The sequence below is a fragment of the Bos grunniens genome, chromosome 19, assembly GCF_055505025.1.
Source record: "Bos grunniens cultivar Pamir isolate PY7600 chromosome 19, Bosgru_T2T1.0, whole genome shotgun sequence".
Lineage (NCBI taxonomy): Eukaryota > Metazoa > Chordata > Mammalia > Artiodactyla > Bovidae > Bos > Bos grunniens.
In genome coordinates, this window is record NC_141183.1 from 25,740,923 (window position 1) to 25,767,673 (window position 26,751).

The window sequence follows — 26,751 nt, forward strand, 5'->3', positions numbered from 1 at the left end:
CTGATCTGAGAATAACTTTTTCTTTAATACTTCTTTGAAAGCTTCCTTCTTGGCCCTAGGAAAAAACAATTTTGTTTTAGCACCATAACAATTCTCCTAAAGCCAATATCATGGTATTAAACTCATTTATGTGTTTGTTTGTCTTCCCTTACAGATCACTGAACTCTCATGAAAAATACAGTAAGTATAGTGATTGAGTACACTGGAGTCAGAATGCTGGGTTCAAAGCCTTCTAATGGCACTAACTAGCTGTGTGACCTTGGGGCAAGTAACTTGATTCCTCTAAGCTTCAATTTTATCAACTATAAAATGGGGATAGTAAAAGTGCTTCTCTTATAAGGATTAAATGAGATAACCCACTGTGTCAGGCACAGAGTAACCTAATCTCCAGTCTTAGTTAGCCCCCATATCTAGCAGTTGAAAACAGAAGTGGAAGATTTTCTTTGTAGGTCTAAATATAAATTCTCATTTCTTTAATATTCAGTTATAAAGGATTGTACTTGCAGCCTTCCCTTGACACTTATATTGGAAACATCAGACTGATCTTTTTCTTCTATGCTGTCAAATTTAGCTCCCCAAACTATCAACAAAACAACCAGTTGACAAGATATAACTGAGTTTATTCTTACCGCAGTAAGGAAGACTACCACCTCAACCGTAAGCTGTGTGTGTGTAGGAGGTGTCAACTCTTAGTGCTTTCCAAAAGACTAGTAACATTAATGGAAATACATCCAGGATTCTGAGATCAGAAGACAGTAGACAGTTTTAGATAGAAGAGTATTATTTTGGTAACTCAGAAGGTAATTAGAACTTTCAACAGAAACCCCACTCCCGGGTTTACTCATTATTTCCCACCATTCTTTCATCTCAGTTGAGTGCCAGGAATCTTGTGAGAATGCAGAATTGGAAACACTCATTCTCCTGCCTGAAGCCTCAAGTGGCTACAGGGGCATAAGTTCCCTCGTTAAATGACATAGAAAACTTACCTTTCAGATTTAGACAGATGCTGCACCTTGGAGAAGGGGCATTTCTGAATTTAATCTTCCATAGTCAGCATGTTTCGTGTTAAGAAATAATTATCCTGACATGATAAAAGAGGGACTTTATCCAGGACTATTGCAATGGGTACATTACACCAAAGGAGAGAGATTGAACTAGACTCCAAATACAGTAAGGATAAGTGAATGGAAAATTACTAAGAAAAGACATCAAGGTGAGGGGATTGTTGCTAAACCTACTTACAGGATTCTTGCTGAAGACAGGCCAGGGTTTCATCAGATATCAAAAAGTGGGGGAATTTTCTCTAAACTGACTTAGCAGGAACTCTTGCTGAGTTTATTCTTAACCCAATTAGGAACAGCACTACTTTGACAGAGTTAACATTAAAGAATAATTTCTTCCTAGAAGGGAAATGATGAACCACAAACTAGGGCACCCAGGGAGATTGCTGGGTCTCCCTGGGCAGGTGGGAGGCATCATTAAATGCCAAAGGCATTCTCATCTGTAAGACTCTTAGTGAAGTATTTTGTGGAGGCAGGAGAAAAATGAAGATGATCTTTCATTGGCCCTTCAAATGTATGGAGCTTTCTCATTGAAAACTGAAAGAATTTTTTTTTTTTTTTTTTAAAGTAAATGTCTCGTCCTAGGGGAAGAAATAAGCTCCTTCGGATGTGATTGCTGCTCCGGAACACACAAGGTGACGGAAAACTCTGGAACCCATGCACCTGAGCACTACAAGTCCCGTAAAGCACCGCGGTGAGGGCGGGACTTGCTGACCGTTATGACGTGATGGGCGGGGTCAGACAGGACAGCTCGTCCCTGGGTTTTTAGCCCCGCCTCTGTTCCCCTCTGTGCCCTGTTGCTGTAGCGCTGCCGCTGACTGCAACCCCTGGTGAGTCTCTGGCGCGAAGGCGGGCAATTAGGGACAGTTGGGCCCTCAGGTTCAACGACTTCACACTTTCAGTACTGAGAAAGGGCCATGGGCGGGCGGGTGTGCGATTGGTTTCGGTTTTCACCTCCTTTCATCTTTCTAGGGTGACCGTAAGTGGGAGTGACGTCATGGGCCCCCTGGAGCCTCTCCGCGGTCTTTGGAGGGTTGAGGGCAGTTTTCTGCCGCGGAGGGCAGGGCTTCAGTGCCCAGGGCCGCGTGGGCGGTCCCTGGGACAGAAGGAATTCCTCTGACCCGAGTGAGGGTCTTGTCACGGCGTCATGCCCCCCTCGCCGGCCGAGGTCGTGCTGGCTCCTTAACTCCCGTGCTTGACGTCATCGTCATCGCGGTCGGCTTGGTGGCAGAAGCGGGACCCTGCCCAGTGACCCTAGGCAAGTTACTTTCTCAGTTTCCCGTCCTGATCACTGAACCCCCCCTTCGTTCAGTTGCCTTTTGTAATTGGAGGAGATGTTCTAGACAGCTGAGAAGAGAGAGCAGCTGGAGTGCGGTGACCTGCTTCTTTACCATCGATCTCCTGTAGTCCTTCTCCCCCAACACTCCCCCCAATTTAGTTCGGGGGCTAATGTTTCCACTTTTATTTATTGAGTTCAACCCTCCTGGACATTTAAACTTTTTTCTCTCCCTCGGATTCTTTGCTTCTGATGTAAGCCAACAAGTAGCCATGGTTGGAGTGGAGTAGAATAATATAAAAGCTATATAACAATTACACTACTGCAAAAGGAGAAGGCAATGGCACCCCACTCCAGTACTCTTGCCTGGAAAATCCCATGGACGGAGGAGCCTGGTGGGCTGCAATCCATGGGGTTGCTAAGAGTCAGACACAATTTCACTTTCACCTTTCACTTTCATACATTGGAGAAGGAAATGGCAACCCACTCCAGTGTTCTTGCTTGGAGAATCCAAGGAATGGGGGAGCCTGGTGGGCTGCCATCTATGGGGTCGCACAGGGTCGGACATGACTGAAGCGACTTAGCAGCAGCAGCAGCAACTGCAAAAACCTTTAAAAGCAAAAGACTTTAATACAGTAGGCCTTTGTAGATTATGTAGATGATTAAGGACTATCCTTAATGATTAAGGAATATCTAGGTGACTCACTTTCACAGATGCTTTCAGAGGGCCTCTATCTGAAAGTCTACCCTTTTGCAGAAATGACATCTGTGGAGTGGAAAGGACTCTGAGAAGGGTAGTAAGAGTTACACAACACTAACATATCCTGCAGACTTTGGAGTCAGAGTACAAATAGGGCTCTTCAAAAATTTTGACTGTGCTTATTAATATAATACCATGCTTCCTCATTTTCTTATATGAAGACAGTTAAACTCTGTCTTCGCTTCCTTTTTCATTCACTTGGGATCATCATTATAGCCGGAAAGTTTCTTAGAGATTTTCTTGCCTGATCCATGCATTTTTACAGATGAGGAAACTGAGGTTTAAAAAGTAGTGTGGCTTGGCCAAGATCTCAGAGCTAGTTAGTGGCAGAACTAATGGACCCAGGTCCCTTGGCTCCTAGCTTAGTTCCCTTTCTGCTGCACATCACTGTCACTACCCTTGTCACTTCAAGGGTTAGCATAATCACCCTCTTCACAGAAGAAGTATAAAATCTCAGTAAAGTAAAATGAAAGAAAATGGAGATTGAGTACACAGCTTTGAGCTTTTTGCAGTTTCTTCTGGTTGCTCAGAACTGTTTCTCTGTTTTTCCGTAGTACTTTTGGCACAGTGATGTGGTATATGGGATAAAGGCTGCTTAGAATAAGCTGGGTAACGAATCCAAACAATTATTAGTGAATTAGGTATTAAAAGTCTCCTGGGGGTATAAAATTTACTTAAGTCACTCAAAGATTTTAGGTAAGGAACTAGAATGAACTTGGACAATTTGGATTAGAGCAAGTGGCTGTAATAATCTGAGGACCAGTGGCTATGTATCTTTGCTTTTGCTCCCCATCTCAGGGCCATCTACACATCCGTAATAGCTATTGTCAGTGTTCTCTAAAGGGTAGTTTTGTGGAAGCATCTCTTCCAGGGCCAGGGGGAATGGGATTCAAATCAGTTCATCCATTTTGCTAATTGCTAATAGTTTAGAAAGTTAAGTAAGCAGAAGGAAGAAGGAATTGGGTTGAATGTGTGTTTTGTTTTTAACGGTTCCCAAATGAAGAATTGATTAGCATTTCTCTCTGGGCTTCGGATGCATTTGCTTTCTGTGAACTAATCCAGGGAAACTTACCTAAAGTCTTCATTTCTCATGAAACATGTGCCCACTGGTATAAAAGGCTAACATAAAAATGTTGAATATTTGTGTGGTAGAATTTTAGTTTTTTTTTTTTAAATAAAGTTATTCTTCCTGATTTAGCATAATGAGGAAAATTCTTTGGGAAAATTGGTAAGATGATTTGGTTGACTATTTGCATTGTTAGAACCTAATCAGAAAGTTTAAAACATTTTTTAATTTTTCTGCAAAAAAGTGTTATCAGTGTAGTTTACAGATTCATTCAGAAGGAGCAGGAGTAGAACTGGCTTTTTTGTTCCTTTTCTTCAGGAGAATATAAGAGAATCTGTGCCCTCATGGAACAGTCCTAGGAGACATGTATTAATCTTGAGATGCTCGTTAGATGAAAATGTGTCAGGTTTTCTTAGAAGCCAGGAGCCAGTTCAGGAGACTCATTTTAAAATACATTGCCTTCCTCCTCTGAGGACCTTAATCATTTCGGAAACTGAGATTAAAAAAAAAAAGTAACTATGTCAGAGTTCCATCTATTGGCCTTGAAATCAAAAGGCTTGCTCCTTGGAATAAAAGCTATAGTAAACCTAGACAACATATTAAAAAGCAGAGACATCATTTTATTGACGAAGGTTCGTATAGTCAAAGCTATGATTTTTCCAATAGTCATGTATGGATGTGAGAGTTGGACCATAAAGAAGGGTTAGCGCCAAAAAATTGATACTTTCAAATTGTGGTGCTGGAGAAGACCCTTGAGAGTTGAGTCCCTTGGACTTCAAGGAGATCAAACCAGTCAATCCTAAAGGAAAGCAATGCTGAATATTCATTGGAAAGACTGATACTGAAGCTGAAGCTCCAATACTTTGGCCACCTGATGCAAAGAGCCGACTAACTGGAAAAGATGATGCTGGGAAAGACTGAGGGCAGGAGGAGAAGGGGGCGACAGAGGATGAGTTGGTTGGATGGCATCACTGACTCAGTGGACATGATTTTGAGCAAACTCTGGGAGATAGTGAAGGACAGGGAAGCCTGGTGTGCTGCAGTCCATGGGGTCACAAAGAGTCAGACACGACTTAGTGATTGAACAACAACAAAGATTCCATTGGCTGTACACTCAAGCCTCAGAGCTTGAGCTCTGTCATGCCATTTTGTGTACATATGCTGTCATTTCTTCAGTGTTCTGAGCTCAGTGTTCTGAGCTCACTTACAGATTGATTGTTTTCTAGTAAAGAAAGAGAGGCAGTACCAAACTCCCCTACCCTTGACTGGTCCTGCCTTTCAGAGTAGCATGCATTTGCAAAACAGCATGTTTTGAGTTTGAGTGTGTGGAAGGCAGGTAATGGAGTGTGAATTTTATGGGTCCTTAAGGAAATCAAATCTGTGCCTTTTATTTTTTTGGCACTACGCCACTTGAACCGGCTCTGCCCGCTGAACCAGCTATACCGAGAACTGACATAACACTTGGAGATTTTCATCTCTTTACCCTACTTATTTTTTATTTTTTTGGCCACATCATGTGGCTTGTAGGATCTCTGTTCCCCAACCGGAGACTGAATCCCGGCCATAGCAGTGAAAGCCCAGAATCCTAACCACTTAGCCACCAGCAACTTGCTCCTCACCCTAATTTAGAAAAGAGAAAACTGAGAAACAGCAGCTTCTCCAAAGACACCAAACAAATTAGGAGTGGGGCTAAAGACAAGAATTAGCGCCACCATCATACACACCATTGTTTACCTACAAAGTTCCTTCCTTTCACTTTTTGATGAATTACATGCATATCTTATTCATTCATTTATTCTGTGAGTACTTAGTAATTACTATGGGCTAGCATTAGTGTTGTATTTACAGTTATGATAGTGTTATGAAGGAAAAGAACAGACAATATCATGGTACTTAGGTTAATTGAGAGACGGGGCCCGAAGTCACTCTTACCTGAGGGATTGATCATTATCCATGGTAAAGCACAGATCAAGTCACATGCTCAGATAAATGGTGCTCCAAGCTTAGGACCCAAGGGCTATGCTGGCCTCAGTGGACTGAAGACCACTAGGAAAGACTGGGGTCTGCAAGCTGAAAAATCTCCCTATACATTCTCCTGCAGCATTCATCAGATCAGCAGGCCACAGCTTATCAGGAGGAACAAGTACTGGCCTAGACTAGAATGTGTCCTCTCCTTTCCTTAGAAAAACTGATCTGAGTTTTGACACTGAGGATGTGGCCAAACTGTCACAAACCCCAGAAAGCCAATACATTTCTGAGCAGTTCAGTCCCAAGAACAGACAGTTGGGTACCTCAAAGTCCTCTTGCCTTCTCTGTGAAAAAATTTATTTCTGAGGGAGCTGGAAGAGAAGGCCTGTTTGTTTAGAGTTCAAAATAAAACCAGGAAATAAGTGGGTAGGGCAGAGCCAGAAGAGCTACTGTGTTTTTGGTTATTGTACTTACTATTTTTTTAAGTTGTGTTTGCATGTGTGTGTATACAATCTTCCAGCATGTTCTAGAAGCTGAATCTGTAAGGTATTATGCCATTTTTGCATATGTACAGCTCTTTCTTCATCTGCTGTTTAGAGCTGCAGTATTGTTCTCATTTCCCAGTACAGCTGAGGGTTGAGTAACATGGACTCACTAAATGTTAGACCAAGGAGGCATTTAGAACACAGGACGTGTGACTTTTGAAGGGCAGGAAGTGTCAGGTCCTGACAGTTCTAAAGACTTTGTTTCTTTTACCTATTGTTTCTTTCTCTTCAGTAGTTCCCCACCCTTGATCACTACTCTTGCCTGGAAAATCCCATGGAAGGAGGAGCCTGGAAGGCTGCAGTCCATGGGGTCGCTGAGGGTCAGACAGGACTGAGCGACTTCACTTTCACTTTTCACTTTCATGCATTGGAGAAGGAAATGGCAACCAACTCCAGTGTTCTTTTTTTTTTTTAATTATTTTAAATAGTTTTGTTTATTTTGGGTTGTGCTGGGTCTTCTTTGCTGCAGGGGCTTTTCTCTAGTTGCGGTGGCTCCTCCTGTTGCAGAGCACAGGCTCTAGGGGCACTGGTTTCAGTAGTTGCGTCTCCCAGGCTTTAGAGCACAGGCTCAGTAGTACTCAGAGGCGCATGGGCTTAGTTGCTCTGCTGCATGTGGGATCTTCCCGGACTAGGGATCGAACCCATGTCTCCAGCATTAGCCAGCAGATTCTTTACCACTGAGCCACCAGGGAAGCCCTCCAGTGTTCTTGCCTTGAGAATCCCAGGGACGGGAGCCTGGTGGGCTGCTGTCTTTGGGGTCCCACAGAGTCGGACACGACTGAAGCGACTTAGCAGCAGCAGCAGCAGCATGACCTCGAAAGGTGAAATCAGCTTACTGTCTCCATTTTGTAGAGATCCAAACTTGCTTGCTGTCCTCCAAACATGGACTGCATTTTTCTGTCTCTTTGCTTTTTGCATGCTGTTACATTCATCTGAAGTTTCCTCACCCCCAAACACACTTGACAAAACCCTAATCTTCTTTGAGGACTTACCCAGGATTCCACTCACTGCTCAAAGCTTTTCTTTATTTTCCTAACCAGTTTCATCTCTCTCCCTCTTTTGAACCCAGGAGCATTTTGCATGTATTTATCCATTTGGCAGTCACTTAAATTCTCATCTAACCTTCATATCGGATTGTGACCCTTTGGAGGGCAAAGACTGTATGCCAGAAAAGAGAAAAAAAAACCCCGCAAAAGTAATAATCACATCTGTTAAGCCCTCTCTTTATGCAGACTTTGTCCAAGTACTTTATTCTGTCACTCAGCATGACTTTAGCAGCTTCCCAGTTGCCTCAGTGATAAAGAATCTGCCTGCCAAGCAGGAGACACAGGTTCAATTCCCTGGAGAGGGAAGTGGCAACCCACTCCAGTATGCTTGCCTGGGAAATCCCACGGACAGAGAAGCTTGACAGGCTACAGTTGATGGCATTGCAAAGAGTTAGACATAACTTAGCAATTAAACATGCCTTTACTTTGTGTGAAGTGCCTACTCTTATGACAGGTACTAATTTAAGGACTAGTCACTGTCTACCTAGTTTTATTGTGTTTCACAGATACTTTTGACATTTTTTACCAAATTGAAAGTTTGTGGCAACCATATCTTAAGGAAGTCTGTTGGTGCCATTTTTCTATCTGCATTTGCTTAGTCATGTCTCATTTTGATAATTCTTGCAATATTTCAGACTTATTCATTATTTTTATATTTATCACGGTGATCTGTGATCAGTCATTTTTGATGTTGCTTTTGGCACTTTTTAACAAAATATTTTTAATTAAGGTATGTACATTGTTTTTTTAGACATAATGTTACTGAGCACTTAATAGATTATAATGTAAACAATTTTTATATGTACCAGGAAACCAAAAAAATTGTGTGACTTACTTTTATTCAGTATGTGCTTTATTGAGATGGTCTGGAACTGAACGTGCAATATCTTCAAGGTATACCTATATTTCAGTTACTGCTCATACATACACACAAAGAATGAGGTAGATGTTATCAGCCCCATTTTACAGATGAGGAACCATGCGCAGAGTCCAGTTAAATAAATTACCCAAGGGCATGCATTTTATAGGTGGTGAAGCTGGAATTTGAACTCCAGCATTTTGGTTTCTGAACCTGTGCTTGTCACCACTGCATGTCAGATAATCTCCTTCTCTTATGCCTGTCTGCACTCATTCCGAGCCCCTAGCAGAGTGCTTTAATATTAAGAAGGATCTGATAATTACAGGATGAATGGAATTGAATAGAGAAGCTGAAATCTAGAGAAAATGACATTCCAAAAGTCACAGGGCTTGTTGGGATAAAAAATCTAGAATCTAAGTCTTACAGTTCCCAGCTCAGGGCATTTACCTCTAGGCTGCCTTACTTAAGGCATTTAGAAGAAAGGGAGAAAATTAGCTATGAGCAGAGGATAAGGATATAATGAAGATGGTGGTGCCTGTGGTGAAGAGGTCAAAGATAGTCTCAGAAAATTCTTAGAGCATAGGAAGTTGTGAATGCAGAGTGGCTCATAGTGAAACAGAAAGCAAGTTGTGTGATCTCAATACTTGTCATGCTTTTGCTTTTCCTGACTTGCTCTGAACGGAATGTTCCCTGGGTGAGAGCCCAGAAATTTCTGGCATTTCAGACAACCCTTTTGAGCCTTATTCTATCCCATATCTCTTAACAGGACCCCTACCATGGAAGAGACAGTAGACGATCCCCCCACCTCAGCTGTCCTGCTGGACCACTGTCATTTCTCTCAGGTCATCTTTAACAGTGTGGAGAAGTTCTACATCCCTGGGGGGGACATCACGTGCTACTACACCCTCACCCAGCATTTCATTCCCCGTCGAAAGGATTGGATTGGCATCTTTAGAGTAAGTGTTAATTTAGTACCAAATGATTAGGAACCAGAGGTGAATCTTAGTGTGTGTGTCTGTCTCTGTATTATAAGCATTTTGCATATATGTGTGACCAATGTTAAAATCCTGAACTAAGCTCCCTAGCACTTCCCCCTTCACACATCAACAGTGCTATAGGACTCAAATTTTAATTTCAGTCTTAAGCTAAAATAAGATAGCAAATCATACAGTCCCCAAGTTTTATTACACTTTCAAAGACCGAATGTAAATGTTTTAAATTAATATTCATCTATGACCTGACTAGGGTGTATGGCCTCTTATATAGTTTCTGTGAAGTAATGTCACTTGCTTACTTAGTACAGTGTTTAATTTTTTTTAATATGAGTATTACCAATCTGGAAAGGATATTGAAAAGTTAATACCCTGTATTCAAGAAGTGTGTTCCTCAATAAGTGTGTCTTGCTTCTTTGTGAAGATTTCTAAGAACAGAAAGTTTATGAGCTCCTTTGGTTTCCTCTTCCAGTGTCTAATCACCATGTCAGTTCAAGTACAGAAATGGTACTTTTTTATTATAGTCAATTTATTCTCTACTTTTCCACCACGTCTCTCTCTAACATTCCCCCTGCCACAGACCCATATATTCACTCATTTATTCACATACCATAATGACAAATTGTCCTATTTCCAGAGACAGGAGATAAAGGTCAAACATACATTATTTACACTGCAGAGTTCCAGCATCAGTGACCTTTGTTTTGACACCTCAGTATGTCATGTGCTTGTTTGCCAACACTGTTCATCCTGAAATCAGACATCATTCTTGACTGCAGTATGTAGGAGTTGGTGCTAATTCACACCCCTCACCAAATTCCTTCTCTTGATTGTTTGGAATTTCAAGCTAAGTGAAAGAGTGATGGAAGCTGGAGGTAACAAGGCTGGTGTTTAGAGGTGGGGATAGTGGACAAGCAGAGGGACACTGGCGAATATCATGACAGCTCCTAAGACTGCAGGACATTGACTCATTAGACTAAAGGTGTCCTAACAGAAACCTGACACAGAGGATGTTTTCTGTCTTGGAAAGAAGATGGCAACTGTCTTTTTTCTTCCCCATATGTATCTCAGCTGTCCAGTAGAACTTTCTATGACTAACACTGACAAGTAGAATTTCTAGGAAGGAGCTATACTGGCTGCTTTGGTGTCCAGTATAGTAAGCTCTGGCCACATGTGGCTAATGGCACTTAAAATGTAGTTAGTGTGACTGAATAACTAAATTTTAAGTTTTATTTAATTTTAATTTAAGTAGCTTCATATGCTTTAAATTAAGTAGCTTCAATATGCTAACTAGTGGCTAGCATATTGAATAGTACAGGTATATATAATTGAAAAAAAGAATGATTAAAAATTACTTACAGCTTCTCAGAGGTAATCTAACTTTTTTTTTTCCATTTTGCTCAGGCTGATTGTTTATAATTCCCAAGCCTTAGCAACTGGCAGCGAGGATGTCACTCTAAACCAAATGAAAGGATTATACTTTTTAAAAACAAATATTTAAAAGCATTGTTTGTATTTTTTTTTAGATCCTGTTTTTTTGGCTGTGCCACTCAGTTTGCAGGGATCCTAATTCCTTGACCAGGGCTTGAACTCAGGCCCTGACAATGAAAGTGCTGAGTCCTGACCACCAGGCCACCCGGGAATTCCCTAAAAGCTATTGATTTGCCACCTACGCTAAAGCCTGAAGGGCTTCCTTCATAGCTCAGTCAGTAAATCATCTACCTGCAATGCAGGAAACCTGGGTTCAGTTCCTGGGTCGGGAAGATCCCCTGGAGAAGGAAATGGCAACCCACTCCAGTATTCTTGCCTGGAGAATCCCATGGACAGAGGAGCCTGACAAGCTACAATCTACAGGATCACAAGAGTTGGACACGACTTAGCATCTAAACCGCCGATTACCACCACTAAAGCCTGAAAGAAAATTTTAAGAGTAATAAAGAGAGAACACAAACTTTTTGAGAATATATGATGTGCTAGGTCTTTGATGGGGTTTTCTTTCCTTCTTTCTTTTTTTTTTAGTGTGTGTGTGTGTGTGTGGGTATGTGTTTTCTAATTTAATCCTCACAGCACAGCAGCCCCCTGAGGTAAGCAGTTTTATTACTTGTGCACCGATGAATAAAATGAATATACTCAAGATGGTGATTTTCCCAAGGTCTCCCCGTTTGGAGACCTTTGTTTGACTCCCAAGCCTCTGCTTTTCTTCCTCTATTCTGCTGAATTCCTTTGAACAACAGATAGTAAATTAGAGAATTAAGGGCTGAATGTAAAGTTTTGTCCTTCCTTTGTTGTTGTTCACTCATCCAGTTGTGTCCGACTCTGCGACCCCATGGACTAAAGCACAGCAGGGCTCCCTGTCCCTCATCATCTCCCAGATTTTGCCCAAGTTCATTTTCATTGCATCAGTGATGCCATCCAACCATCTCATCCTCTGATGCCCTCTTCTCCTTCTGCCCTCAATCTTTCCCAGCATCATTGACTTTTCCCATGAGTCGTATGTTCGAATCAGATGACCAAAATACTGGAGCTTCAGCTTCAGCATCAGTCCTGCCAGTGAATATTCAGGGTTGATCTCCCTTAAGATTGACTGATTTGATCTCCTTGCTGCCCAAGGGACTCTCAGCAATCTTCTCAGGTACCACAGTTCGAAGGCATCAATTCTTTGGTGTTCTGCCTTCTTTATGATCCAGCTCTCACAACCATACATGACCACTGGGAAAACCATAGCCTTGACTATATGAACCTTTGTCAGCAGAGTAATATCTCTGCTTTTCAATGCTTGTCCTTCCTAGCTCACTTCTAAAATGTTCCTGGTGTTCTTGCAGTGTAGTCTTAATCCTACTCCTCAGCTCCTCATCTGCCCTAACACCACTGGTTCCTGGCACCCAAAGGGCCCTCAACAAAACATTTCTGCATGTGCAGCATGCTCCATCTTCTCCATAGAGTGAAGGCTACCACCAGTGATAAAAGCTAAAGTGGTTGGGAGTCAGGTTTTCTTCCTTCAACATAGAGCCCTGTGCTCCATACTCTCCTTTACCTGGGCTCCTATGCCATGTTCCATGGTCATACCATAAAAGGCAGGCTGGGACGAGGACTCCTGAGATGGAGGAGCCAAGGACAGAAAGCTCAGGTGACTGGAAGTTGCATCCTTGTTCCAAGGCAGTAGTAATTCTTAGGCCTTCCCAAATGATATTTTAGTCACAGTGCATTAAGAAGCTCCAGGATGTGAATGAAGACTCCATAAAATTCCTGCTTCCTGTTCCTCCGCAGGCTGCAGTGGCTCAGAGGTGCTCACAGCAATGGGGTGTGTATTAATGAGACACTAAAACATGCCCCAGTATGTTCTGATGAGCTTATAGCCTTTTCAACCATGCTCTGATTCCTTACTGTATAAAAATAGAATTTATTTTTAGTTTCTTCTCTTCCCCCTGGGCTCAGGCAGAGTCAAAATATGGCAATAAATGTCATTTTTGCTTCTTATTTGCTGAGTGTTCACCCCTTGAAGACACAATGACTCTCTGTCTGTTCTCCGGTATGCTCTTATCTTCCAGATATGATTTGAGCATCTTTTACCCCTTTTCACACTTAGTGAGAATATTTCCCACTTAGCCAGCTTTCTGCTCTGAGGCAAATTTTACAGTATCCTTATATCTTATGACTTACTACATTTCATACCTGGAAGAGGCCTTTATGACTACCAGATTATTTTTTTTATCACCAAAAAATCTTCAATAAACATATATTAAGAAAAACTCTGGAGCAAGAAAATCATACAAACTGGACTTTGTTATCTGGTGCCTCCTAATCTAAGAACTCTCTTACCCATCCAGCCCCAACACACACATTATTTTAAAAAGCCATTTTTAAAGGCAGTGATGTAACCAGGTTGGTATAGGTGACAAGACTTAATTGGACACAGGAGAGGACAAACCAATAGAAGGGGCAGATCAGAAGTGCTTTTTGATTAAGAAGTTCCAAGTATACCATTGTAAGAAGATAGCACAATCAAAGCTCACAGTCCTACAGCTTTTTTCCCCAGTCATTCTCAGTACTGTACCTGACTTGGAGATACAATATTTGGCACTCTTATCCTGGGTATTGAGTGGCCAGTTTTTGTTTCCTTCTAAGATGAGTAATTTATGAGTAACTGGTATATGTGCATGCATACCAATTTTTAATTGTATATGTAGTTATCATAAGTCAAAAAGATTTGATCCATTGTGGGTAGATCTTATGATAAAGAACTTATTCTACTATAATTTTAAAATAACGAAAGGTGCATTTTCAGAAGACAGAGCCTAAATCTGAGCACTTTCAGATGCTGAACAAGAGCCTTTTGTCATTGCAGGTTGGATGGAAGACAACCCGTGAGTACTACACCTTCATGTGGGTTACTTTGCCCGTTGACCTAAACAGTGAATCAGCCAAACAGCAGGAAGTCCAGTTCAAAGGTGAGAAAAATACTAGATCAAAGGTATTAAAAACAGCAACCAAAACTCATTAATTCTCTTGAGCTAGAGCCTTCTGGGGTAGATAAAAGACTTCTAGATTTTTAGTTTTCTGAATAGACCTTGAGTGAGTAAAAGTCGCTCAGTTGTGTCAGACTCTTTGCCACCCCGTAGACTATACAGTCCATGGAATTCTCCAGGCCAGAATACTGGAGTGGGTAGCCTTTCCCTTCTCTAGGGGATCTTCCCAATTCAGGGATCGAACCCAGGTCTCCTGCATTGCAGGTGGATTCTTTACCAGCTGAGCTATCAGGGAAGCCCAAAGTGAAGTCACTCAGTCGTATCTGACTCTTTGCGACCCCGTGGACTATAGCCCACCAGGCTCCTCCCTCCATGGAATTCTCCAGGCGAGAATACTGGAGTGGGTTGCCATTTCCTTCTCCAGGGGATCTTCCCAATCCAGGGATCAAACCTGGGTCTCCCGCATTGCAGACAGATGCTTTAACCTCTAAGCCACCAGGGAAGCAATATTTTGGGTTAAAAATCATTTTCTGTTTCCAGCTTACTACCTGCCCAAGGATGATGAGTATTACCAGTTCTGCTATGTGGATCAGGATGGGGTGGTCCGGGGAGCAAGTATCCCTTTCCAGTTCCGTCCAGAAAATGAAGAGGACATCCTGGTTGTTACCACTCAGGTCTGTAAGCATCTCATCTCAGTCCCTTCCTGCCATTAAGAGTAGCAATTCCAGGGTAGGGTAGAATTTTAGTCAGTAAGCCTTTATTGAATGTCTAACAGATACTGTTGTGAAATTTTTACACAGTCCTATTCAAACCCATCAGAAGGGAATGACTTCAGAATGTTAATAAGAATCATAACAATAAGTGATTTCTCCTTTCTCTAAAGCTTCTGTAACTCACTTGGCATTCAGTTATTCCCTTAACTTTCCCAGGTACTTAATTTGTGTCATGTGTACATCTTATCACTATAGTAAATTTTATAAGCTCCTTTGAGGAGAGACACAGTAGATATTCTTGTTTGTATAATATCTTTCAGTTAGATTCATTTACTTACTTAGTTATTTAACAGACATCTAGTTCATCCAGCACTCTGGTGGACTAGGGATGTAATGAAGAATCTGTTAAAACCCTATTCCGGTCTCACAGAACTGAGTCTGATAGGAGAAATAAAGTATATGCATGAAAAAAAATTACAGTCTTCTGTCATTCCCCCTTTTAAGTTTTTGTGGCTTAATTTTCTTTGTCTTTTCTTTCTTGGTAATGGCAGGCTCAGTGCTTACGGTAGACACATTTCTCTTCCCCCTTCCCTACCTACTGAGGGGTTGCTTCCACTTGGGGTACACAGATGTCACTACAGTGAGTGGGGATCAACTAGACCCTCACCATCCCAGCATATGTGAATTTCATGTCAGCAGGACTTGAATATCCATTGAGCTATAAAAAGCCAAATACGTGTTTATGGAACGTTCTTTTGTAGAGTGAGGTGGAAGAAATTGAGCAGCACAACAAGGAGCTTTGCAAGGAAAACCGGGAGCTGAAGGACAGCTGTGTCAGCCTCCAGAAGCAAAACTCAGACATGCAGGCCACGCTCCAAAAGAAGCAGGTATGTGTGCTTGTTAAATGTGAGTGGGGGTGATGGCTCCTGTCCAGCACCCACTTTTTCATATGATCTGACTCTGTTATACTAGTATCTGGCACAGATTTTAGTATATTAGATGTTTCTTTTTTATTGTTTATGTATTGAAATGATATTTTAGATACACTGGATTAAATACATATACTATTAGTAAAATAATTTCATGTCTCTTTTTGCTTTTTTAATTGACTGCTAAATTTTTAAAATTATATATATAATGACTTTCCTGAATTTATTGGACAGCACTTTTCTAGGAAAAAAGAAATTTTATTTTGTCCACTGCTGTGTCTGCAGTACCAGAACAGGGTCTGGTGTGTAGAGGCACTCATTAAATATTTGTGTAATGAGTTAATGGACAAATATAAGCTCCACTAGAAGAGAAATTAAGGTAGATGTATTTTTTCCTTTCTTTTTTTTTTAATTTGAAGTATAGTTGATTTACAATGTTGTATTAGTTTCAAATGTATAGCAAAGTAATTTAATTATACATATATGTATCTGTTTTTAAGATTCTTTTCCCTTATAGTTTATTATAAATATTGAATATAGCTCCCTGTGCTATATACGAGAGAAGGCAATGGCACCCCACTCCAGTACTCTTGCCTGGAAAATCCCACGGACGGAGGAGCCTGGTAGGCTGCAGTCCATGGGGTCACTAAGGGTCGAGCACGACTGAGCAACTTCACTTTCACTTTTCACTTTCATGCATTGGAGAAGGAAATGGCAACCCACTCCAGTATTCTTGCCTGGAGAATCCCAGGGACAGAGGAGCCTGGTGGGCTGCCGTCTGTGGGGTCGCACAGAGTCGGACATGACTGAAGTGACTTAGCAGCAGCAGCAGTACTATATACATAGGCCCTTATTGGTTATCTGTTTTACATATAGTAGTCTATATATGTTAATCCCAAACTCTTAAGATAAATGTATTTTTCCATTTTTATGGAAAGAACATATTAAGAACATTTTAATATGAAAATCCCTTTACTTGGATATTTCATTCACTGCTGTGTGTATATGTTTGACATGTTATAAGTGCTCAGTAAATATTTGTTGGCTGCCTGAGATACTAAACACTGCCTTAGCAATGGTCAGTCCCTTTGGCATTTCAATCTACAGGAGGAGCTGGAAACCCTGAAGAGCATCAATAAGAAGTTGGAACAGACAATGAAAGAACAGAAGGACTGTTGGGAGATAGAGCTGCTTCAGTGAGTCTGACTCTTGAATGGGAGGAACTGCTGTATTATAAACACCCTTAGGCAAGGTCAAATTAGATTTCTAGAATTTGTTAGTGCAGTCTTCCTATTAAGGACAATGATAGGTATGATTCTCCGTCTTTGACTCATGAGCTCTTTGAGTCTGGGTTAGAGAATTAGAATCAAAATGGTAAAAACACATGGCCTAAATTCAGGTATTAGTTTTAAGTAGTGAACACTTGCAGTTTGAGGTCAGGAAGCCAGAACAGGACTGAAGAAGAGACTAGTGGATTTTAAAATAACTCTGCAGGCTTAGGGCCAAGGCAGCCTTATATCATTTATGGTCTGGGGTAGCTCAACTAGAATCAGCATATTTTTCATTTAGTCATCTCTTACCTCCACAGACTGAAAGAACAAAACCAGAAGATGTCCTCAGAAAATGAGAAGATGGGAGTCAGAGTGGATCAGCTTCAGGTAGGTTATGCCAAACCTTTGCCAAAGTAGATTTTCTTAGCCTCACCACCTCTCCACTCTGGTGATCCAGAAAGTTGCGGTGCATTATAGTGGGTGCCTTATGGTGGACTTCTCAGAGCGCCAGATTGAAATTTCAGAGTGTGTATTTTCCACTCTTGACCGCCACCCTCCCCCAATATCCTTTCTAATTTTTTTCTTTTAGCTACAAAATCTTTTCCAGCAAAATCTTACTAAAAAGACTGGATAAGCGGGTAGAAGCAGAACTGCTCTCATTTTTAGGAGGCTGTGCCTTAGAGAGGGGCTTTAAAGGGTAGTTTGTCAAGTTTTACTCAACTGAGTCTTAGATTCTTAGGTGTAAGGTGCTGTGCTTAGTTGCTCAGTCATGTCTGACTCTTTGCGACCCGATGGACTGAAGTCCACTAAGCTCCTCTGTCCATGGGGATTCTCCAGGTGAGAATACTGGAGTGGGTAGCCTTTTCCTTCTCTAGTAGGTGTAAGGTGGAGCTGAAGAACACAGAAGTTGATAGGGATAGTTGGAATTGCTAGGGAAAGCGCATCTTTTTGTGTTACTGTATGTTTAAAAAGCATTGTTCCTGTTTAGGTTTCCTTCTTTTATATCTTGATTGTATTCACTACTTTTGCTTTAGGCTCAGCTGTCAAATCAAGGGAGAGAAATGGAGAAGCTTGTTCAGGGAGTTCAAGATAAGACAGAGCAGCTGGAGCACCTGAAAGAGGAAAATGGCCAGCTCTTTCTCAGTTTAACTGAACAGGTAGAGTCATGAAAGAAAATAATATTTTTTGACCTTTGTGAAAAAATATATGCATTGTTCTTTATTGTATATGTGGGTATCACAGGCTCTGGGAAAGGTCTCAGGGGAAGCCATCTAAAATGAGGCATCTCACAGCTTTTCTCAGAAGCTAATAAGAGAAGATTTGCTTTTCCCTCTCTCGCTCATTAGCTTAGCAGGCCCTTCCCCAGTGCATGCACACTTGTGCTTATGCATGTGTGTGTGTGTTTTCCCAGCAGTGGTACTCATAACCTGTTTTTCTGCAGAGGGAGCACCAGAAGAAGCTTGAGCAGACAGTGGAGGAGATGAAGCAGAAAGAAACTACTGCAGCGAAGAAACAACAGGAGTTAACGGCATGTCTGTCTTTGAATGGCTGTGTGGGAGGGCGCCTAAGGAAAGGAAAGGATAGGAGCTATTTGCAGGTGATAGGGTAAATGACAGATTAGAATAGCATTTACTGCTGGACTTCTTTCTCTGTACGCAAAAGGACAGAGAATCTGACCTTTACAAACTATTTAGGAGAGCTGGGCATTTCTAATGTGTGATGAGTGACAGAGGAATATTCTAAGTTAAACTTCATGGCAGGTTGTAGTAAACAGAGCCTTGGATAAGGAATCACACAGAATAACCCCTGCCCTCTTTTTAAAGAGTTACTGTGGGGGCAGACATATTAATGATTATAAAATGAGCTCTAAATTAGAAAATATTATAGTAGTCAAATTTTGTTATAATTAATATTAATATAATGTTAGCCATTGTCATACATTATTCTAAGCTATGGAACACAGTGATGAAAGCCTAATTAACTAATAATTTCCTGTAATATATTGTTATAGAAGAGGCCTTGTGGTGATAACAAGTGCTAGAAATTCCATTTTCTGAACTGTTGTAAGGACCTGAGAAATCCTGATGTGTGGAGAATATCTAGTTATTGGGAATGTAACTCATATCATGCATGCATCATTCATTCAGTCAGTCATTATCCAATCAATGATTGAGTACCTACTAAACATGTTACTGTGTATTTTAGCTTGATGTACTAAAGAATAGATTCAACAAAATTTGAAAATCAGCAACTCACAGATTAAGTATATTCCACAGAAATGTTTTATTTGTTCTAAATAGTTTTCTAAGTAAAAATTGATTTGCTTATCAACACTTAAAAATGGGAATATTTCCCATTTTAAAAAAATGGTATTTCCAGCTTCTTGAAAAATCAGAGGCTCTGGCAACATTTGAGCTGACATACCTGTCCAGCAGTGGTGTCTGGAGCTGAGTAACTGCTGATCCTTCTGATGGGTCCTGCGTGCCCCACGTGGCTGAAGTCTCACTGTTTCATGGCATCCTGCTCCTTCATTCAATTATATTACTTGTCAGGCTTCTATTGGCACTTTTGAGTTTGTGACCTCTGATGTTGCACAGAAATTACTGTTGTTTGTAAATAATCTATAGCCATTCAAAGGTTTGGACCTCCTTGTGGCCAATATGGGTTTCCTTGGTTTTCATGGAATACTTTTCAAGACCCAGGGGCTCCCCAGCTGTCTGATAGCATTCTTTATTCCTCATGCATCCAGAAGGCCCCTAACTCTGAGGACTCCGTGTCTTATGCTTCAGGAGCCTAGGAACAAGAAAACAGCCGTGGAGGAGCAGTTAGTACAGGAGGTGGAACGCCTAAAGGCAAAAGTAGAGGCCGGGAAAGCCTGCTTCTTAGAGAAGTACAAAGAGTGTCAGCGTCTCCACAAACAGATCAGGCAACTCAGGGCTGCCACACGGGTAGGTGACAGAGATGTGGGGCTCAGGAAGCAAGGGGATGAAGGTTTGTGGTTCCGGGACTAGGATTTTACACCCTTGTTAGGGAGAGAGAGTTATCCTTCTGTTAAAAAGAGGAGGGATGGAGTATGCGGCCAGAAACCCTGGAAATAGAAGCCGTAGCTTAGCCCTGGGTCTCAGGGAAGGTTTTTGTAACCATTGAGTGGGTTGCTGTGCGGACTCAGATAGACCTTTCTTATTTCTGCCTTTTGAGGAAGTGAAGCAGGACCAGAAGAGCCAGCAGGAGCCAATGGGGATGGGGAGCCAGGAGCCTCCAGTCAGCACTGTCATCGGGTAGCCCCCTCTGGCATTACTTCCTCAGGGTCGGCTAGAAGCGCACAGCATTTTGGGCACCAGCATTCAAATAAAAAATCTTGAAAAAACCCCCACAACTAGTAAGATTAGCTTAAGTGTTTCTGTGAGGTATGCGCATGTGTACATATGTAGGTAGGAGACGGGAAGCGCTGAAGCATGCCTATGACTTTTGGGTCCATGAAACTAGTCAGGTGAACCCATCGTACTGGAAAGCCCAAGACCCCAGTCTGGGTTCCTTGTAGCCTTGGATAAATGCCATCCAGGGTTCCTTCTTCCTCGTAACTTGAATCCACATGCCTGTCCTCACACTGGCAGTCACACCAGCCTAAACTCAGTGCTTCACTGTGCATTCAGTGAGGTGTTCATTCAAGACAAAGATGATTGTTTCCATGGTTGGGTGGGGTTTCCTATCCCTCATTCTGATAAGTCAGTCTTGAGGTTCCCCCCAAGCTAACTCTCTCTTTGGTCACTTAACTCCCAGCTAAACCAAAAGAAACCGGCATCTTGATGCCAGCCCAAGCCTTCAGGCATTTTGTTAAGTCACTTTTCTGTAAGTCTGCATCCCCTCCATGGCACCACGCATCTCCATCCCTGATCCCTTCCCCCCTACCTCAGTCCCACCATTTTGGAAACCAGATCCTCTACTATCTCCTCGTTGTATCCCATCTCAGATACAGACTACAATATGTGATCCTAATGCTATTTTTTTTTTTTTTGATAGGACCAGAACATGGACCTGTCAAAAAGACTGAGTGAGAACATGATAATACATGATGTTCTACAGAGAGAGAAAGAGAAAATGGAAAAAGAAAATGATGTAAGTGTGTAAAAGAGTTTTAAAGGGAAGGAGCAGGATGACCCGGAGATGTGGTGATAACATAAAAAGTTAAAAGAGCTCTTTCTGGGACATTGGATGAAACAGTTTCCCTAAACAAAGAGTACATTTCATCTGGTTTCCTAATCTACCGCAAAACCTACTCTTTGTTCTGTAACTGAAATGTGTTTGGCATGGCAGTAGTCAACTTGAAAGGAACAGCCTTGATGAAGATCTAAGTTACTATTTTTGCTTTTAACTCCACAGCTATTGCAAGTATTGTATTTGGGGAATGATATCCTACGTCATTTTTATGCTATTTAGCCAAGGGACCCCTTTCTTTCCACACAAAATTTTTCTTTTTCTCTGCTGCCAAACTAGGAACAGAAGTGGTGATCTGTACCAGTGCTGGACCCATGGTAGGCCCCCCCGAAATACTGTGCATTCATTCATTCATCAGTTCATTCATTCATCCAACCAGTATTTATTTTCTGCTCTATGCTAAACACATTATTAATTGATTGACGATGATGGCAACAATTAAAAAGATTGAACTTGAAGTCATTCTCACACACTTGCTAGCATCAAAGAGCAGGTGTCCATGCATTCTGGCTGCTCCTCTGATCTGTACCTCCAGCCGTTCTTCATCTCGCGTTCCCTCCCTCTCCATGACGCTTCTGGGCCGCGCCTTCAGTCAGCCTCCTGCCTTTGATTATATCATTTATGCCAGTGCTTCAGTTTTGCAGAGGACTTTGGGGTCTATTTCTGGTCCTGTCATTCTCATCCTCTTAATTTACTCAAATACCTTGACTTTGAAGTAGTCGGTAACATGGGTGGGCCTTCGGGGAGGGGTGTGCAGAAGATGGGAAAGGAAGAATGCACACAACTTACAACAAGAAAAACATCTAATACTTGGAAGCTTTGTTAAGAACTATAGTAAAGGCCCCTTAAGATGTTAAGAAGTTTACTAATGTTCTTTCTTCTGAGAACTTTAAATGCCACCTGTCTCCCTTGCAGCTTGATTTCTTACATTCTTCCTTGCATTCCCTCCCTCTCTTCTTCCTCCCTCTCACTCTGTTAGCATATCCATTTGATGGGATAAAACATGAAGAGGGGAAAATTACATCAGAAAAACATTCACAGTGTGTAAGAAAGTTGTTCTAGGAAGGAGACTAAAAGAAGCATTTTGCTCTCAATGATGTACAACAGTTTTAGTCTTAATATAGCTCCTGCCGCCCTCACGTATCCACACAGCTTCTATACCCGCTTCAGTTGGTATGTGTTTAAAGATTGTAAATTCCTTTTTGCATTGATTCTAAACAAAATCCAGTATATATTTAAATTCAGATATTAATACTTAGCTTTTGGGACTTCCTTGGTGGTCCAGTGGTTAAGACCTTGCTTTCCAATGCAAGGGTTTCGGGTTCAATCCCTGGTTGGGGAGCTAAGATCCTACATGCCTCGTGGCCAAAAAAACAAAACAGAAGCAGTGTTGTAACAAATTCAATAAAGACTTTGGAAAAATTGTCCACATCAAAAAATCTTAAAAAAAAAAAAAAGACCTCAGATCTTTGGAATATTGAGGCTGCGCTTCCCCTTTTGAAGAATAACGGTTTATCACTTCTTGGACTTCTCTGGTGCCACACTGTTAATTGACAGCTACCTGTAATGAGCATCCGTGGCCAGTTCCTTGTGGCCATTCTTTGTTGTTGTCTTTCAACATATCTCTGTAAATACTCTATCCTTAGTATTTGAAGAGAGAGAACAACAGACTGCTGAGTTACATGGGTCTGGACTGCGACTCTTTATCATATCAAGTGCCCACTTCGAATCAAGGAGGTACAAGACAAGACCCAGGACTTGTCTTTGGAAACCCATATTCTGGTAAGAACTTTGCCATTCGAGCTGGGAAGCCCCTGCCTGCATCCCATTCCCCCACTAAATTTTTTTTTATCTGAGATGCTAATTAAGACCAGCCTCATTGTTAAGACTTGCTGGGCAGAAGCTGAGTACCCAACAGAAAGATTGCCAGGCAAGAAGTGTTAATTGAGAAATAAATCTGAATCTAGAAGTCGCAAATCAGATCATTCGCCTAGAGGCAGCAGACACAAATTGAGTCCCGTGGCTATATTCCAAATATATAAATCAGAGAAATGTCTCTGTGCAGAAGATATACACAGAGCCAAGGAAGCTAATTAAGATTTGGAAATGGAAGCACAAGAGGCGGGCTCTGCTGCCCAGGATGGGCGGTGAGGCAACCACCCCCATGGCCTGACCAGGGGTCGCAGGGGTGTGCTCCATAGAGACCCCCTGGGTGGTTTGGAGGACAGGAAATGGGGGGGGGTGACAGCCAGTCTTGTCATTTATGGACCTGGGGTCAGATGTCCTTGCCACACAGGGAACTTTCCTGCTTTTTTTGTCTCCAAAAGCAACATGAGACCTCATTTGCTTTTTAGGGACAGTTTAAAGCAGTCATATTTTTTAACAGTTAAAATCACATCTTTGCAATAGACAGTGGTATGAGTTTATTTTTCCTTAAAACTATTTTTAAGCATTTCATTAAAAAAATGACTTCATGTGCATTTGGTCTTAAAATCTATTCTCAGACTATTTTCTTGTTAAATTGTTACTGTTTTCATTAAAATCTCATTTTCTCCACACTGAAAATAGGTTTATTGTTTTTTCTGATTATATAATGGCTACTGAAAATGCCACTTCATTATTTTTTCCTCTTTTCCCTCATTGACTTAGATCCCCTCTATCGAAATAGATGATATATATGAAAGCTAAAGAATCAAAGAGGAATGGTGAGGGTTAAAGAAAACAGCTGCTAGCACACAGCTGGAGAATGCATTCTAGTGCATAGATACTTTTTCATTGAATGAAATCTTTTTTATTACCCTCAGGTATCCAAGAAAGTTCTGCCCCGAGCCTGGTAAGTATTTGATTCATGAGATTGCCCACATCAAAGCTTTGAGAAAATTTCCCTTCCTGCTCCATCCAGTTTAGGGGAGAACTATAGGGAGACTGTTTCATTGTGATAATTCCTAAGTCAGCAAGATCAATTTGGTCAGTGCCAAGAGCGCCTGTTCAGATGGAGAGAGAAAAGCACAGTTTATCCATCATTGTTCTGTTCAAGATCTCTACCTGCAAGTTGAGTCTGGTAGCAGGACTAGGGAGGAAAGGTGAACCAGGCAGGTAGCCAAAAAAGGTATATCCAGTGCTTCCTTTCAATCCTAGAGAAATCCTAGAGAAAGCCCTAGTGAGTATCTCCAAATGTGAATTTGCTCATTCATCTTCTGTTTCTTGATCACCTACCATCTACTGAGCAGTATGCTAGGTGCTGAGGATACAGTAGAGAGCCAGACATGGTCTCTGCCATGTATACGTGGCATTCAGCCTGACCTCTTTGTTCTTCCTCCCAGCTCTCCATCAAGAAATGCCCCACCTGCAAATCAGACTTTGCTGCTGATGTTTTTGATCACAACTTGGCCTTGGAGCAGCACCTGCAGACCCTTAGTTTGAATTGTCCAATATGTGACAAGACCTTCCCAGCAAAAGAGAAGCAGATCTTTGAAGACCATGTGTTCTGCCACACTCTCTAAGTGTCCAGGCCTCTTGGATCTATACTGTACCTGGATTTTATACAGTAGAACCTATCGCTTCTTCTGTGAGTTATGACCTAAGATCCTGCCTAACCTCAGTTATTAGGAATTTGCTTAGTCCTGCTGCCCTATAGGTGGAGTCATGTCGATTACCTGAAGCATAGTGTTAAGGGCTGTTACTCCCATCCTTGTGGGTTACAACCTTTTAGGTCACATAACTCCAGCTATGTCAGCCTCTCACTTAAAACGCCTATTCTTGTGAGGGTCTCTAGCATAAAGGCCCTGCCTGCAATAGGGCTGACCTGGCTCTTCACAGCCGGCCTGACTCAAGTGAGGAGTTTCCCAGGTGGTCCCGCTGCCGTTCAAGGTCAGACCTTGAGTATGTTTGTACTTAGTCTTCACTCCTGACCCTGGGACTGGCAACTGATCTGGAATTGAGAATTTCTTCCTCCTTCTCAGGCCTAGCCCAAAATGGCATGGCAGAGAACCCAAACATCCAATTTGGATACCAAAGTTTTCTCACCTTGATTTCACAGCTCCCAACAGAAGCATTCCTGAATCATGGACATAAAATATTATTTAAATCACAGAAAGTCTTCTTTCTCTTTGTATTATACCTCTGAATGGCATTTTTCTACTCTGGTTTTTCATGTGCACATAACCTTTATTGTTATAAGTCCTTTCTTAATGGTTAGTGGGACTTGTTAGAAACTGTATGGGTTTGCAACTTTCTGAGCAAGTGAGTTTGAAAAAGGATAAGTCGAAATAATGCGAATTATTGTTCATCACTTTAATACTAAAAATAAACTAGTCCTCTACTTCAGGGACTTTGGTAATTTAAAATAAACCTTGAGTTCATTTTTTTTTTTTTAAGCTTATGGGGAAAGTGTAATCAAAAGGATTGTGGGAATTATAGACCCCATCAAGGATTTCTCTTCACCTGTCTTAACTAGTTAACGAGCGTATCCTGGCCATTACCTTGAGGTGGAGACGGAGTTGAGGAAGCATGAGCTTGAGAAACCTGGAGCCTTGACTCATTATTCTATATCTATTTTTTAAAGAGTGTGGATTCTGGCACCTTTTGTGAACTAAGCTCAATTCCCTCCATCCAGACCTGCCTACTTGAACCAAAAGAAAGCAATTCCATTTTCTCTACCTGAGGGACTAAACAAATGGAAATAACCCCCAGGCAATCAACCAGCTGGTCACTAGAAAGACTTTTACAGGAACTTTTAAATGATATGGAATAACGTTGTGAATCAGATGGAGCCAACTATAGCTCTGCTGTCCTGAGGTTTTCCCTGGCATGACTGGAGTTGCACCTTAGACTAGCTATATTATCTTGGTCACAGCTCCTGGCCTTTATTTCTCCTTTGATAAAATGAAGATGAAACTATACTCCCCCCTCCTTCTCCTGTATCACCATATCAATAGGATGTCTCTTGGACTCATAAGTCTTTGCCACTTCAGAATCAGATGTGACATTAAGACGAAGTCTAGAAGAGAAATATAATAGAGAATAATGCGGTTTTCCTGGCATATACCCCTCCTCCCTGCAACATTTCTGTTACTCCCCAGATAGTTCCAATGAAGAATTGCAGTTTCATCTATTTTGTACTAGTCGGCTCTTAATGAAGCACATGAATGGAGAGGAGCAGCGGTGCACGTAATCCAAATCAGCGAATACCATTTTCTGGTGAATTACCCACCCCTTTGCCCCCGCTACCCTGAGGGTTACCGTGATTATCAACAGCAGCAGGAGCCTTCCACAGGCTTGGTGAAAAAACAGTTGAGGTGTTAATGATCCTTTTTGCTGGATGTAAAACAAAGCATCTTTTAACCACTGTTCATTATCCCCAGCTGCTCTTACCAAGGCTTTGAAGGGGAAATTATGCTCCAGGCAGTTACTAGTGGTAAAGGAAACAGTCATTCTTAGATAATCCAGTCATCACCCCTTTGATAAAATGAAGATGAAAACTAGAAGATCACCCCAGCCTTTCTCTATAGTTCTTGCACCCACAGACTTTAAAGCTGTAAAATGCCTCTGAACAATAGCAGGTGGTAGGAGTAAAATGGTGTCT

General features: G+C 41.6%; 1 protein-coding gene across 4 annotated transcripts; it reads left to right on the forward strand.

Moving 5' to 3' along the window:
• The first annotated feature begins 1,852 nt into the window (after positions 1–1,852).
• CALCOCO2 (calcium binding and coiled-coil domain 2) lies at positions 1,853–25,517 on the forward strand. 4 transcript variants are annotated; one of them, XM_086358067.1, is made up of 14 exons: positions 1,853–1,891; positions 9,348–9,537; positions 13,919–14,021; positions 14,580–14,713; positions 15,514–15,639; positions 16,789–16,877; positions 17,270–17,339; positions 17,987–18,109; positions 18,394–18,480; positions 19,742–19,900; positions 20,973–21,068; positions 22,814–22,949; positions 23,972–24,000; positions 24,491–25,517. In XM_086358067.1, the coding sequence occupies exons 2-14, from the start codon at positions 9,358–9,360 to the stop codon at positions 24,668–24,670; spliced, it is 1,512 nt and encodes a 503-aa protein (XP_086214193.1). In that variant the 5' UTR covers positions 1,853–1,891; positions 9,348–9,357; the 3' UTR covers positions 24,671–25,517. The 4 variants fall into 4 exon arrangements, 3 of the variants coding, with proteins under 3 accessions (XP_086214193.1, XP_086214192.1, XP_086214190.1); XR_015147687.1 differs by having other exon boundaries at positions 18,394–20,230; XM_086358066.1 differs by lacking the exon at positions 19,742–19,900 and having other exon boundaries at positions 1,853–2,319.
• Positions 25,518–26,751: the final 1,234 nt, after the last annotated feature.